The following is a 16,698-nucleotide window of genomic DNA, read 5'->3' as shown; positions in this document are numbered from 1 at the left end:
TAGTTATCATAGAGAACAGAGTTGTTGTTGTTGTAGTTAGAATAGTGAACTTTAGACCCTGTTACACCACAGATTCCCATTATGAAAGCTCAAAATATGTCAAATCAGTCTAGCACACGACCCTATCTTTTTTATTTGCCGGATGTTCTAAATATATTGTAATGTGTTGAAAAAAATCAGGGTTTGATCAAATTCTACATTATGCAAAAAAAATTGATCCGACATTCAGAACTACCTTAAGCAAAGAATTCTGTTCGAGATTTAGATGTCCCTAAGTGAGTACAGTAAGAATTCAGACGGGGACACTGTTATCATGTCTATGAAGATCGGGGTTTCTCCGATGAAAGAAACAGACTCAATCTTGATTTGTCTGTGCATTGCGACAACACCTAGATAACCTTCTTTATACACTAAAACTCACTTTAAGCGAACTAGGTATCAAGGAAATCTCGGTTATAAGGAACTCGTTTTTATGCCTGATTTTTCTCCTATATATTTAAAAACAAGAGAAAAACATGGATATATAAAAACTCGGATATAGCAAAATCTCGGTTATAAGGAACACATTTCCATGTCCCAACGCAAAATTACTCTAGTTCATGACGAACTTAGTCCTTAATTTCGAGATATTTTACCATTGCTCACATTAAAGTATGCAAATTTACTTTTTGTTTTGTTTCAAACATACAAAAATAGTTGATAAAATTACGACCCCTCATTGTCATTGTACGATACAGTACTTTACAGCGGAACTAAAATTAGCATATATTTTAAATAAGTTTTAAAGCTACTGAAATTGGTAATGTCTTTTTATGACAAGAGATAATCATCTGGATACGAATTTCAAGTTTATCAAAGCATTTAGTTCCATTGATGACAGATATACTTTTCACACGGAGGTAAAAAAATAAACCGAAAAATATACGTGCTATGATTTTGGTTGCTACCAATACTGATTATTGTTGTTTTTATTAATTTCGCACCGACACAGGTATAGATCATATAGCAACTTTCCAGCTTTGATGGTAATCAAATTGTTTAATCACGAGCGGACCTGGATAGATGCCAAGTGGATGGCTTCACACATGAAGAATTCTACGCCCCAATACAGAAAACTGAAATTGAATTAGATATAAGAATTTAATTAAAAGAAAAATCAATATAGAATTATTTATTATTGAATACAAATACGTAAGTACAGTTTTATTTTGATGAAACAGCAATTAAACGCACCAACAATGACTAAAATAGCAGTTTTGTCAGTCCTGTAAGCTGAACGTCAGTTGGTTGTTATACATTTCACGAACTATGTTCCTATTGTGGATATAGCGTACCTCGGATAACGCGAACACTTCCTTTAGACACGGGAGGGTTCCATATGAAATTCTTGATTAATTTACTTTCAATGATACCGTTCGCTTAATATCACCAACCACGCCATGTATGATATTGTCCATAACTGAAATTACCATGCCTTTAACAAAAAAAGGATGCATACAAATGTTAGATATATTCAAAAAAAATATACATTCAAACATTTTGAATCAACAGGAGCTGTCCGCAGTACACATATCAGTATTTGTGAATTTTATTTCATGTGATGTTTGACCATAGACCATCTAACTTGTATGTCGTTTCGGCAAGTTATTGGGTCAGTGGTGTAAGTTTTCCCGACTCATTTTGCAAACTTATGCAAGTTGATATTTGCCTACTGCTATTGACTTTGTTCTGTAATATGCTTATGTCATTGTATATATTGTAAATATTCAGAGTGCTTAATATATTTATAGTCTATTGATATATGTAGAGCCTAAATTGTTGCATGTATTGTACTTTGAATAATTACTTTATATTAACTGTATATATACGCATGTACTCTTACTGTGTGGAGGTAATAAAGAATTCTATCTATCCTTTTCACTATTCAGCTTCCGAAGTTTTGCGTGCGCTTTTAAAAAAGTTCTTTTGTAAGTAATGCAAACTGAATTAAGTAAATCAAACTGAATTTTATTCTTGTTTAAAGCATAGATATAAAGCTCTATGAACATGATGAAAACAAATTAAGATGGACGCGACGAGGGTGGTTTGTTCACGTTATGTGTCATTCTCACACAAGCGTCTGTCTATTCATAAAATTAACAATGACTACGAACTGTATACTCTTACTAATGCACATTTAATAATTCTTGGACTGGAATAAACGTAACAGGGTCTATGAATACAATGAAGTATCTTGTGATCGCCTCCCTCCTTACAGCTCAGGATGAAGACACCTAGAAGGGGTTTCATAGCAAAACTTCCCATATGGGTCAGCATCTCATTGATGATGTGGTCTGGTCCTAGTGATTTCTTGGCCTTGAGCTTGACAGAATAATTTGTATATTTGATATATTGATAACGTTACACATAAGCACAGATAGTGCTTGACTCACTTTTCATGCTACCATTGCTATAATTATATTTGAATTGCTGTAAATAATAGGATTTGGGTCATTTATGGACGATTTGGATTAATTACACTGTTAGCTGGATCCCAGAATCATACATTATGTTGTATACAATACTTAAATTGAACAAGCCTTTTGTTAAAGCAAGTACCCGTTGTGAAATACTATGTACAAATTGAGACCAGTCAGAAACAAGTTCTATAAATAGCCCCAATCAAAGCTCACGTCTGCTAAGTATAAATAGGTGGGGGGGGGGGGGGGGGGGGGGGGGGGGAGGGTACAAAACTTCACATGTTGATTATAAATATTGATGGAAAATTAATAATTAAAAAAAAGGGGGGTGGGGGAGGAATGCATGATCGGGGTGGTGAGCATGACTGGGTGGAGGAGTGAGGTGAGAGAATGGTACAACTTTGCATGTTGATAAATATTCATGGAAGGTTTGAAAAAGAAGAAATATTTTTTTGGGGGGAGGGGGTGGGGGTTGGGAGAGGGAGGGTGTGTGACCAAGGCAAGGTGGCGACCTGGTGTTGGTACACAACTTCACATGTTAATAATAAATGTTCATGGAAAAGAATGAAAGAATTTTAATGAAATTCTTCCAATTGGTTGGTTTGTTATGTACAAATCTGTGGATTTTGAAACAATTAAAGGGCAATAACTCAATGGAAAATTGACCAATAAAAAAAGAAAATGACGGGCATCGACAGAGTTATGTTGGTTCATATTTATTTTTAGTTTCATGAAATTCTACAAACTTGTTACTGAGAAATGGCTGCAGACGTGTATTTTTCATTAAATCAAGGGCAATAACTCTAAGGGAAAATGACCAATTTAAAACGAAACTTGACGGGCATCATTGTAGTATGTTAGCTCATGTTTATTTAAAGTGTGATGAAATTCTACCTGCTAGTTACCGAGAAATGGCTGCGGAAGGACATTTTTGTGCATTTTTTTATTAAATCAAAGGTAATAACTCTAAGGGAAATTGACCAATCCAAACAAACCTTGAAGGGCATCATAGCAGTATCTTGGTTCATGTCTATTTCAAGTTTGATGAAATTCTACCTGCTAGTTACTGAGAAATGGCTGCGGACGGACATTTTTTTCATTAAACCAAGGGCAATAACTCTAAGGAAAATTGACCAATTAAAAACAAACGACGGGCATCATCGCAGTATGTTGGTTCATGTTTATTTCAAGTTTGATGAAATTCTACCAGGTAGTTACTGAGAAATGGCTGCGGACGGACGAACTGACGGAATGACGCACGGACAACGCCATTTCAATACACCCCTCCCGATTTCATCGGCGGGGGATAATTAAGAGGAGAGAGGCCGGGTATCTAAGCGATAGGACTCGTATGCTGTTGATTCAGAGATATTGCCTGACGGGAACTTCAACAAAAAGACCAGTCAAGTATAGAGTCTTCAGCATTTGAGCTTATTACTAATAATTGAAGATTGTTAGTTTGAAACATTTAGTGATTACCCTGATCCCTGAAATTATCTAGCTCATAATTGAAATCATTTACAAATCATTGGTACACGTACCATTTAGGCAAGGTAGCCATAGGAAAATTGATGTATGAGATATTTGGTCTCACCAGCCATACGTTTTAACAAAGGACATTCTATATCGTCTGTCAGCTAGTCTAAGACATAGTCACCTTAGCGATTGGACCTATTTCATTGTTCAAGATACTAAAGACGCGATGTCGTGTCGCATTTTTGTGCGTCAGCCTCAAAGTGCCATGGACGACATCATACGATATGGTCCTAACTAGTACCGACAAATGAGTTGTCGTGCGTGGCAAAACGGTGTAATACTTTTGGGTATTTAGTCATGGCGAATCAACGGTTGGCTGATATAATCCTACATGTAGCATTCCGGATTGTGAGTTAACTTGCGAGATGCGTAAATATGTTTTTCTACTTTAAATCAAATTTTCAAACTATTTTTTAATACGCCTCTGTTGAAAGGGATGTCTGCATGGATAATTAAAGCCGGTGTTTGAATGACTTAAGTAAAAAGCTGCAAGGATAGTTACAGGCGTTACAAAATGTAATGAACTGTTTCCTGAAAGAAGATGTATGTCACTTTCTATCTAGTATCTATTTGGAGAGAAAGCCAAGAACAAGTGACCACTGTTAAAAAAAATATAATGACCTTTTACGAAATTATCTGAATGTAGTTATGAGACAGACTACGTACCGTGCAATCTCCGAAATAATGGTTATAACATGACTTACTGGTAGAAAAACTTAACAGTATTTGAATTCATTGATACCTTTTTCGATTACCTTTTGGCACCCTCTTGAAATTGATACTGGAATTCAACAGCATTTGGAAGTTCTAAAGTAAAAGAAAGAAAACAATTCATCCACCATTGATTCATTCGTTATTTAAAGACGTTATTCCGTATATAATGTAAGGATAAGAAATAATTGTAGTAACTTTAACAACGCCCTTTTCTTAATTATGTAAGGAATGACTTAACATGCCATTGTGGTGCACGTTGCGAAAATGTTATGCATTATACCTTTAATATAGAGATAACAACACTGTAGTTAACGTTATGTTAAAATGTGAAAAATGTAATTAAGGTTTACTTTTCTTTGAATGCACCTGTGATTCAGTAAAAATGATTTTGTGTTCAAAAATAAAATGTTTTTCTTGAGCAGTGTGGTATCATAGTGTATATCAAAAGTAAGTTTAACTCGAAAATAATTGTTCCACGTAGTCATATATACAAAACGAAAATATAGGTTTTTAATGTGCAAATCCTTTGGGGACATCGACTGCATAAATTTTGTGAAATCTTTTACAAAATGAAAACAAAGAGTTATCATTTTATTCCCATTGTCTTATCAACTATGAAGCATGATTGTCATCTTCTACATAAACACAACAAATAAATTTCATTACATTAAGTGGACTTAACCTATTGAAATGGCCACTTTTTTGATAGCGTCATAACTCTGCACAGTCGCAGACTGGAGAGAGACACACAAGAAATTGTAACCATTCTGCAGTTTGGTACAAGTGGCTATGTGGAATGCTAATTTTCGCGCTTTTTTTTCTACATACTCTATTAAATATTTTTTAAGTGCTGTTAAAGTATCCATTTTCTAGGCTTTGTCTAGATTGTTGTAATTGCTTTATTAATATATCAAAGCGGATTAATTTCTCATGCTTGCATGCTGATATCCGTTATACAAGAATGCAATGCTACGACTGGACCGTCTAAATGTCATTAACATCTTTTCTGCTTGGTTTTCGCGTTACCAAAATAACCCGTTAATTTGATAAACCGCTTATGCAAGAAATTGTCCTATTAATACTTTCTTTCTTTCTTACTTTATCAAAACTTGTATCTTTACCTCCCAGAAAGCGGTTACAATTAACAGCCAAGCAAGTTTCCTGGCCATATTGCCTAATTCTCATGTGTTGTTACATATAAACACAGCCCGAAATTGATTGACTGATATTCCCATATACATTTTGTATCTTATAAGCCACATACTTTCATTTTTCCATCTTGTCTTCATTTGTTTAGCAGGTGCCTACGTGCCCGAGTGGTTAAGGTCGCTGACGTTGAATGACTTTCCCCTTAGCACTGTATGTTCGAAATAAGCTTAGGTTGTAGAATTTTTCATGTGAGAATACCATCCAGCTGTCAACCAGACAATTGATGGTTCTCCCTGAGTGCAAGGAACCGCCTGAATAAATGTTAGGTGGGAAACATAGGGACTTCATACCACATCAAAAGGTTAAAAAGTTTCAAAATGCCTACATTTTCCGTTTGTTATACTGTGTTCCCCGTTCAAGTTTGTTTTCAATAATATCATTTATTTTTGCGACAAAAATCACTTTCTATGGACCTCAATGAGACCATGCATCAACCAGTGAGATAAGCGTAATTAAGGAGTCAATAATACGTAATATAGCATGGATCTATAAGACGAAAACCACCTCTCTTTAACTAAAGAGAATTGATTCATTCATAATGGTGCTGAAAAAAAACCATAAGGAAACATACTATTTCAATTCGTTTTACTAGAACTGTATTGAATACTATAGATGAACATTATTATAATATATTTTGTCTTTGTGCAAACAGTATTTAAACCACAAGTTCTACAAGTATGGCAGAAGAATTTTAATCGTAAATGATTTCAATTTTAAAGACACAGCTGTATTTTCTTGGAAAATCACCTGTATAAATGGGTTGACCATAACAAATTCTGAACGTTAAAATTAAATTTGATAAATGGCAAATAGATAAAAAAATCTTTGGAGTTATATTGAAAAGAAATGAAATAACATGAAACCCTGTTACGGAAAAGTTCGAATAAATCAAGAGTTTAGTTACAAACATTCAAATAGTCTGATTGCAGTGCATATTAATTTTTAAAATTAAGCAACAAAACATGAAACTACAGTACCGGAAACACTATTTTAGTTATATAATGCCAAATATGTGATTTTTAAAGCTGTATTACGGCAGAGTATGGCCATTGCATTCGACTGTGCCTCTATAAAGTTTTAAAGGAAAGCCATATATACCGGTGCTTGGCATCATTATAAAAGCTAAAAACAAGGATAAATATCCAACAGGGAAAGCTACTTTCAATAATCCAAAAACGCAGCCTCCAAAATCCGCAACCCAGCATGCACACATATATGCACACGAACAATACGCAGACACACAAACACAGACACACACATACACGCACGCGAACACGCGCACGTATGCACGCACAAAGTAAACTCACGAGGTCAAAACGAACAGAGAAAGGAAAACTGTTTGGCACCGCCTGATACAGATCAGAAGCAAAATCACCACTGGGATGTTAAATAGATTTATGGTGCACTTAAACTCACTCTTATCCGTCCATGCTCCTAAGTCACTTACAGTGTAAATAAAAGTTATCTCTGCTACACACAGGCAATGGCAATAGAAGACGTGTTATGTAAAAAACAACAATGCTCCTGCAAATTTATATAAAGTGCAAGCAAAAACAATGCGTGTACTCATTGCCTTTGTACAGGACAGAGCAATTTTGGAAACACCCTTAAAGGCGCGACGAAACGGGCCTAAAGACAGACAGAAATCAATAAGTCCAGTTGGGATTTAAGAACTTACTATCATACAGTCTTCAACACACATTGAAAATCAAACTGTTGTACAATATCTAATTCTTACATAACATTTAATTCTTACATACAGCCTTCAAGGTTTTACCAGTCGTTTAAGTTTGCAAAGGCAGCAGGCAAACTGATGCTTAACAGCGTTCCAAATGCTTTACTCGTCCGTTGCAATTCATTAAAAGGCAAACTTTTTAATACGTTTAATTATCATACAGACGAGGACAAAAGGGCCGATATTGGTATCATATGAGGATAAGTACATAAATTCTGTCACTACCGACCTTCCGTAGAAACATTATATTATATATATAATGAGATTCATGTACTTGAAAACGGATGTTTAGTCAATTTACCTGTAAGATATCGAAAAACTCCAGTACAATTGACCAAGTTATACATTAATTAATCGTTAATATATACACAATCATATTCAGTGATTATATTTCAATGCTATAATTTCAATGCTATAATGAAATGTGAAGAAATCATGGAAATCATGGTTTTCATGTGTGTGTGTGTGTATGTGTGTGTGTGCGAGTGTTGTTCGTGTGTGCCTATGGGAGGCTGCGTTTTTGGAACGTGGCTTTCCCTGTTGGATATTCTTCCTTGTTTTTACATTCGCTCCCCTCCCCCACGGGCATTAGAGATTCAAGTACTTGGCCATTACAAAAGACAAATGTGGCAAGAAGGTATGCTATGCCATGTTTTTCATTCTAGTTGTATAAATTCCCTGCACAGAAGGTAAAGCCACCACAGACAAGTTCTATGAAATAAACTACTATAGCTGTCAAATGAATCTATCATCATAAACGACCAAATAAGTGTTTGAAAGCCATAAAACTTATTCATGACAATGTGTCTGCCAACCGAAGTCGAATTGTACAGTTTTTCTGAGAACAAGAAAATGTTATTCAGATTAAACTACTGCCTAAAGTCCCCTTGGAAGATAATGTGGACGGTACATTTAATTTAGTAGAGACTGTTAGGCTCTCTCTCTCTCTCTCTCTCTCTCTCTCTCTCTCAAACCAACCGGCCTCAGCAGAACTCTAAGCAATTACGTAACAAGAGGGCCAAGATGGCCCTAGGTCGCTCACCTGAGAAGCACATCATAACAAAGTAAACATGTTTCCCAGATGACCCATGTTTTAACTTAGCTAGATTTCATCAAGGCAATCATTCTGACTAAATTTTATGAATATCGAAAGTAAAAAGCAGCCCCTGTTGCGAACACTAGATGACATAGTTTTTTACCCTAGATGACCAATATTCAAACTCGACCTTGATTTCATCTATTAGTAAACAAACATTCTGATTACATTTGATGAATATCCAGTGTAAAATGCAGCCCTTATTACATACACAAGGTTTTTCTTTGATTTGACCTAGTGACCTAGTTTCTACCTAAGATGACCCATATTCAAACTTGACTTAGATTTTATCAAGGCAATCATTCTGACCAAGATTCATGAAGATCAATTGAAAAATACAGCTTCTATCGCATACACAAAGTTTTTCTTTGATTTACCCTAGTGACCTAGTTTTTGATCCCAGATAAAACACTAAGGGCAGAACTAAACAAATTGGAATTTAGAGAGGGGATCTGAGGTTATCGAGCTTGCATATCACAGAAACTGCCAAAAGCAGGCAAACTGGTGACTTAACAAATCCCAAAGCTATTAACGCAGGAGTTTTGGAACCACCTAAGCGAAATGTTCAAGCAGAAAACTTAAACAATACACTTACACAACATAAATGATGTGCTGAACGATCACAAGATATCGAAATATAATAGCTTTGATAGAAAGTATAGGGAGACTTTTACAGTTGCCATACAGCACATGCAACGCTGCAAAAATGTGGAAAACCACAGGCCGCCTAACACGACATGAATGATAATGTTGCATATTCTGTTTGACTGAGCCTGTTCAACAGCAAGTGCAAGTAGCAAGTACATGGAAAATTGTAACGGGCGCCATATGGCATTAAGTTCATATAGTTAAATTAGATTTTTTACAAAGATAAGAAGCATACGCATAACATTATTACACAGGACAACTTAGTTAGAACACATGTATTTCATGCATGATAATATTAAATAATCGATAATAGTTTGATTATGTTGAACAAACAATAACCACCAATATCATAAAAATGAAAAAGGTGTAACAAGTGGTATTCATATTAATACGCAAAACTTATCAGAATATCTGTAAACTGATTTATCATAAAACTGCAAACATTCTTATTAAAATATAAAATAATGGGATAAAATCAAATTAACATGTTTCGTTTTTAATAAGGAATATAAGGGTTTGTTCAACAACTATCAAATTATACATTATGAGTCAACAGCAGTCAATTTGTAATGTCAATGATGTGATGCTTTGTTCCGTTGTTTTTATAATAAACGATTACAGAGCATCCTGAGTACTTGTCGTAATATATTGTCCTCCCCCACTCAATTGTGCATATTTAAGACATATATAGGCTATCAACGCAATTATCACCACGGTTTCAATGCCAAAACCGATCCCGAATATGATACCTGTGATGCAAGGCCTTGATTCGTTTTCCGCTTTTTCGGTAGACTTTTTAGTGCCGAGGAAACTAGCTGTAAAATGAAATGAAAAATAAGACCATTAATTGATTCTTAACAAATAAAGAAATTTATAATTTCGAAGTAAATCTATTTCATTTCAAGCATTGTATCAGTTATGAGTATATTACGATCATTTAACAGATTTTCGGTACAAAGCTTTCCTCATATACAGCGGCTAAATATTTCAATACATTTCAATAACAACTTTCAATGTACTTTTATCATCTGAATAACGAAAAAATAAACCCCAAAGCTGTTTGACTCTCCTAATGCTATCTGAGGAAAAGTTGAAGGCAGTGCATGTTTCATATCATCATAAACAGACAAGACGACAAATACTACATAACTCACTGGCGAACAGTTTAAGCTTTTCCAAAGCCGTCTTTACCGACATGCGCCTATTTCTACCATCGCCGTGTAAAACTTCAAATTTGTTTCCCGGCCTATCACAGGAAATTGAGGGCGTCAATGATTTTGTGTCTCTCTTAACTCGGAGGTTGTTACAGGTGGCTGCACTCTTTGTTCTAGTTACGCAGATTCCATCAGGATACTTCGAAGCGTCGAAACTTTTGTCGCAGTACAAGTACTTGCCGCTGCAGTTGTGGGGACATGAAGGTCTAGGTTCGTAATTATAAAATTCTGTAGTCCAATTTAACCAGAGTCCGTCAATGTTTCGAATATGATTATATCCCACCATTGTATCGTCAGGTCCATGTCCACGAGTATCGGTATCGCTGCATTTTTGGCAAAGGTCATTCATTGGGCGATAATCCGATTCTAAGTCTATATATTTGCACCTAACAGCATGAATAGTATAGAAAAATGAAAACAATTAGAATGCGCTTAAAGAAAATAATACTAAGTTTAAAGAATCACAAGATATAAACTGATAAATTGTCTAAGTTCGAACATATCACGAGAGTATATAGAGAAAATAAGAAAATATATAGAGCTGTTCTGACTTATGAAATATTCTAACAATGCAAATCGAACTGTTTCCATACACTCAACTCAAGCCCTAGCGTGTCGACTGTCGATTTACGACCGTATGTATTAATCAGAAACTAGTATTTTAAAGTAATTAGTTTAAAATATTGCTTATATGTATAAATTCAATAGCAGTACCAATAGTTCACTCAAGTGAACTGTCAACAGGTAAACATATTTAGTTTTAAACACAGTTAATTTGGTTTTTATTTTTCAGAGTAACGTTTTCCATAAATAAAATATGATTCCAGTTTGGAACAGTAAGATTCATGGAAATGTGGTGTTTTCAGTTTGACATTGAGAGACGACAGTGTCCCAGATTAAGTACACAAAACTACCATACGGTACCTCCTAATTACTTGAACTTGAAAAAGAATGTTACCTCTCTGCTTGTTTTTGATGATTTCTAAACTCTTCAAAAATGTAGTCGATGTATGCATGGTGCATATAAAATATTGGATCAAACGCAGAGTTTAGAACTATTCCCATATCTCCTCCCACCCAATCATGTACCATATCATGCAATAGCTCAAGATTATGCTCTTGGTTTTGGTAATCCTCCTCTGTTTGTATACCAGTTGTTATATCCTTCAATTGATTAAATAAACCATTTCATTTGCGAAAAAATACAGGAATTTGTTTCTTAGTAATGTGTTTCATAATTTTGCTAAAAACTCGCGAAAAAAAAACTTTGCGAAAATCGAATGTTAACTTCTTTTACATGAAACATTTACACCTTTAGCAAAGATTAATCTTCGAATTGTAAGACTGCTCTTAGGTTTCGCGAAATGTGATCTCGCTAAAATAATTTCTTTTACAGTTATACATGTATGTTTTGCAAACGTGTTCGTTGGTTGTTTTGGGTTTAACTGCGTTTTTCAACAGTATTTCAGTTATGTAACGGCGGGCAGTTAACCTAACCAGTGTTCCTAGATTCTGTACCAGTACAAACCTGTTCTTCGAAGCAACTGTCAACTTCTCAACACGAATGGAGGACGAATGAGTTCAGACACAATGTATTTTATCAAATCGCCACGTAAAACATACTCCTCGAACAGGGCTCAAACCCACAACCCTGCGATCCGTAGATCTGCGCTCTCTTATTGAGCTAAGCGGGCGGGCTTTGCAAACATGTACTCAAATGTAAAGGAATACCTTTTTGGCAAATACATTTACAAGGAACGTTTTACAGTCAATTCATTGTACACATAAGCACACCTCGAAATTCAATTTATTGACGAAAGTTGAAAACAAATAATATGTAAGTTCTTAAACATTTTGAAGAACTTTTTTTTTTGTATATCAATAAATACAGTTTTAATATTGAAAGGTTAATATTAAAAATGTCTGCTAGAATTAATAAAAATGTGATTGATAAACATTTAACGTTCTAGGAAATTGGCTATTCCTATTTGATTTTTGTTCTTGGTTTTGAAAAATAGAAAATAAATACACAATTATAGATATGTAGTAAGCTCGAAATATTCCTACTCTGTAAGCATACCTTAAACGAGCAAAATTTCAGAAGCTTGTCCACATCCTCTAGATTTATGAGTTTCCCATAGCAGTCACTGTTCGCATTTCTGCTGATATATGAATAATGTGCCCCATAAATTTTTCAAAATATCCTGAAATCTCACCGACCCCTGAGCCCATGAAACAGTCACTCCAGACAACTGACTCTGCTGGCTTAGCTATATAGAAGTCAGCCGAGTAGTCCCAGTAAGGGAGAGATACAGTTGGATCAATTTTTCGCATTTCTTCCTCAAAGCTGGAAGGGAAGTATATACATCTTTCTAATTTTTGTTACTTTCGATTACTTTATATCAGAATGCACCAACGGTTAGCATACTTAATGATGCGTAAAAGAAACAAATATTCGAAATTCTTAATATTTACAAGCATCAACTAACTTATCTTTTACGAGAATTGATATTGATATTTTGATTCTCCAAATGTTATTCAATTTTCAATAAGAAAAGTGTTGTAGTATATGTTTATAGTTTATACAAACAGAATTCAACAGGTCATGAATGATATCGTGAATGCAATGACATAATGAAGACATTAATATCCTGGGCTGGGAGGCCATGCCAACAATTCATTAAACAAAAACGCTTTATACACCAAGTACAGCAGATACGTTATTGTTCCAAATAAGTTTTCAAATTATATGGAGTTATATGGCAGAAGTTTAAGTATTCTTTCAGCATTCTTGTTTTATTATAATTCGTTATTCTTACTACATGATTGGTATTAATTTTCAGCGATGTAAAAGGCATGATTTTTATTCTATATTTCGATACTGTTATTGTATGTTTAAGACTGTTGATTAATGTTTCGTTATGCTAAATATAATAGTCATTAATGTTTTGTTTTTCAATCTTTCCTTATTCTTATAATTCTCGTTGTTTGTGTCTGATATTCTACAGTTCCTTTCAATTACTGTAAAACTTGTCATTTGTATTTTATATTTAGTTATTTTAAATATTAAATATCTTTATTCTTACCGGATGCCGAATGCTGTTCTTTTCATTCAGAATAATAATATTTTTACTGGCTCGTAAAAAAACGAAAGTAGACTGTATGTACAATGTATTCTGAATACTGAGGCCACAGGATACATATATGGTGGCTGCGTCCTTTGACTAAGTCGTTGAATAACATGCGTTTTTATGGTCTTTATTGGAGCTGACCTAGTTACTCCTGAGATCATACGAAGGACTTGGTTCTTGACCTTGTCAAACACATGCTAACTGGTCAATAACTGGTTAGCCATATTCAAGGTGATGCATGACTGTATCCAGGTATACAGTCCTTAGAATAAGCACGTCAGCTTTCCATGTGTTGTCCGATAACTTCTTGAGATTGGCAAGCTTCTTCTCATCATGGATAACGTGTCTGCAGTTTGTTGCATCTTATATGTGACAGTTGTTACGATCTCTTTCGTGCACCAACTACACACGGTTATCTGCAAAGAGTGTATTCTTGATTCATCTTGAAGGTCAGACAACAGATCATTGATGATGAGAAAATACAGACCATCTGGTGATGATTTTCTCATTTATCAAACATCGTGACTTTACAGAAAAGCTTGGCTCATTGTTATATCAACTTTTTCTGTTTAATAGTAGAACTTAATCTACTTGAACACTATGCCTTAAATCCTGTTTCTCTGTCTGTTATTTGACTACGAGGCCGTAAACCGAGAATTTGTTTGAAGATTGATCCATATTCAAATTGTGGTCTTCTTCTGTTGAAAAGCATCTTTTATCTTCTGAGCCAGGTCTGTTGTCCGTCAAGGGAATTGCCTGATACCAGGTTGTTTGTGTGCTGGAAGTTGGTTCTACTCCAGATACTATTTTATAAGTTGATTAACAATCCGTGGTTAAGCAGTTCAGGCTGAACGCGGAACATGACTAGCACACAACACACAGCGTACCACTTTCGGGATCTTTAAATCAAGTGCACTGATAAGCAGGTGACTTTTGTATTGTTCATATGGAGTATTTTGTATTTGCTAATATGGAATGATGTTTGTTTTTCTAATATGGAGTAACTGTTTGTTGTATTGCCGACATGGAGATAATACATAAACAAAAAGCATAAACTTTAGTTGAGCTTTTAAAATTTGTATAGATACTATAGAGTAACTTCTTAGTGGCTGATAAGGAGCTTTTTTATTTGTAATATGAAGCGACATTTATATTGCTAATATGGAATTATTTTTATATTGCTATGGAGGGACGTTTTTATTGCTATCTTTGTAAATCTCATATGGACAATTGGTACTGCTAATATGGATTAAATTATATTTTGCTAGTACCGACATTTTTCATTCATGTATGACTATTATGGTTAATTGAAAATCTGTTTTTGTTCCTTATTAATATTTTTCGTGAGAGGGATTCACTATTACATTGCAAACATGACAAACATGAAGTGATCTTTTATTGCTAATATTGGGTAATTTTTATTGCTGATATTGGGTAATTTGTATTGCTAATATTGGGTAATTTTTATTGCTGATATTGATAGTTTCTTTGGTTTGGTACTAATATCATGGGTTATTAAGTTTAATTTGTTTACATAAAGTAATGTTAATAAATTCTTATGAACATTCAAAATTGTCTTCTTTTTTTGCGAGACATAAAAGGGTGTACTGCTAATGTCAACTATAGATATGTCAAAACTAAAGACTGGAATCATTAATTACGGTTCTTAAAACGATGTTTTGTATTAAGTAAATCTAATGCCCCCACCCCATCCCAAAACATTTTAACACACATATTAAGCGTGTATTTGACTAATACCTGTGCGGATTTAAATCAATGCAAAAAACAAACCGAACGGAAAAATATTACTGTAACATATACAGACTAAAGTTGATACGTCCTGTGTTAAGAATACTCTATGCCACACGAGAAATGCAGCTCCTCTGTGTGCGCTTTTACCTACTTTAGAATGCAAACGGCCAAATGCGCGAAGAGTACCATCCTGTAATACAAAAAAATGAAAAATGTGTTTTGTTAAAATCATTTACATAAAACATACAAATGCCATTTTTATTAATTCAAGACTTGAGGCAAATTTCTATTGTCATAGTATTATGTAATGTGGTCAAGAAGACGAAAATATATTGTGACGTCATATTCGATATAAAGCATTGAACTGAAAATGTATGCCATTCTGTTAATGTTCAGCAAAAGTATATAAAATCTAAATCGCTTCAAAACACCACCTTTAAGAGATTTATATTTTTGTTTTCTTTACTTTTAATCTTTAAGGTTATTGTTACCTGGAAATATGGCTTGATATTTTGTAATAACGTCATATCCAATACTTTTTGGCGTTGTCTGTGCTTTGATTTTGAACTTTAACAGTCGAGGTTTGAAACGGTTGTAAAAAATGATTGAACTAGATTACCTTATACATTTGAAGAAAGACGTTTACAGTTTTAATCCATTCTTCTTCTGTTAGAGTTCTTAAGTCCCGTCGTAATCTGAATCCTGTTGGTGGTGCAGTGAATCCAAATCTACAACAATAGTGGTGAAACATTACCCATTTTTGATTTGTTAAACGGTAGTGCGAAATTCTATAATACTAAGTAACAAACCATATCTTTACATTATAATCTGCCTATATATCCGAAAAAGAGAAACTAGAAGTACCTATGATGGCATTGTTTGTTAACACCGGACAGTCAAGTTCAACTTTGTAGAAATTTGGGAATATCAGCGGGGCTGTCGCTTTCTTAGGGCCATAGTAAGGTTATAGCACAAGTTCAAAGATCGAATAAGCACATTTTTGCTTTAACGGTCAGATTTTTGCCATTCTTGCATTTTCTTCCAATCTTTGGGTGAAAATTATGGATTTGAGAAGTACAATGAATAACTTCGTGTAAATTGTAACCTATTAATTTTGAGAGTGACAAAATTAAAAAAAAGAGACTAAATCCATTCCTAAAGAACAAACTAAACATTTCAAATGCGCAAATATTTTGATATTATA

General features: G+C 34.4%; 1 protein-coding gene across 2 annotated transcripts; it reads right to left on the bottom strand.

The window, feature by feature from the left end:
* Nucleotides 1–6,427: 6,427 nt before the first annotated feature.
* LOC128553304 (putative tyrosinase-like protein tyr-3) lies at nucleotides 6,428–16,245 on the bottom strand. 2 transcript variants are annotated; one of them, XR_008369316.1, is made up of 5 exons: nucleotides 16,114–16,245; nucleotides 12,692–15,684; nucleotides 11,570–11,775; nucleotides 10,552–10,997; nucleotides 6,428–10,212 (listed from the first exon to the last, which is right to left on the bottom strand). XR_008369316.1 is itself a non-coding variant. In XM_053534436.1 (3 exons), exons 1-3 carry the CDS (start codon nucleotides 11,701–11,703, stop codon nucleotides 10,013–10,015), a joined length of 780 nt encoding a protein of 259 aa, XP_053390411.1. In that variant the 5' UTR covers nucleotides 11,704–12,615; the 3' UTR covers nucleotides 6,428–10,012. The 2 variants fall into 2 exon arrangements, 1 of the variants encoding a protein (XP_053390411.1); XM_053534436.1 differs by lacking the exons at nucleotides 12,692–15,684; nucleotides 16,114–16,245 and having other exon boundaries at nucleotides 11,570–12,615.
* Nucleotides 16,246–16,698: the final 453 nt, after the last annotated feature.

Source organism: Mercenaria mercenaria, unplaced genomic scaffold, assembly GCF_021730395.1.
Source record: "Mercenaria mercenaria strain notata unplaced genomic scaffold, MADL_Memer_1 contig_3692, whole genome shotgun sequence".
Lineage (NCBI taxonomy): Eukaryota > Metazoa > Mollusca > Bivalvia > Venerida > Veneridae > Mercenaria > Mercenaria mercenaria.
The sequence above is the reverse complement of the archived record's forward strand: the minus strand, read 5'-3'. Positions and strand labels throughout refer to the sequence as shown.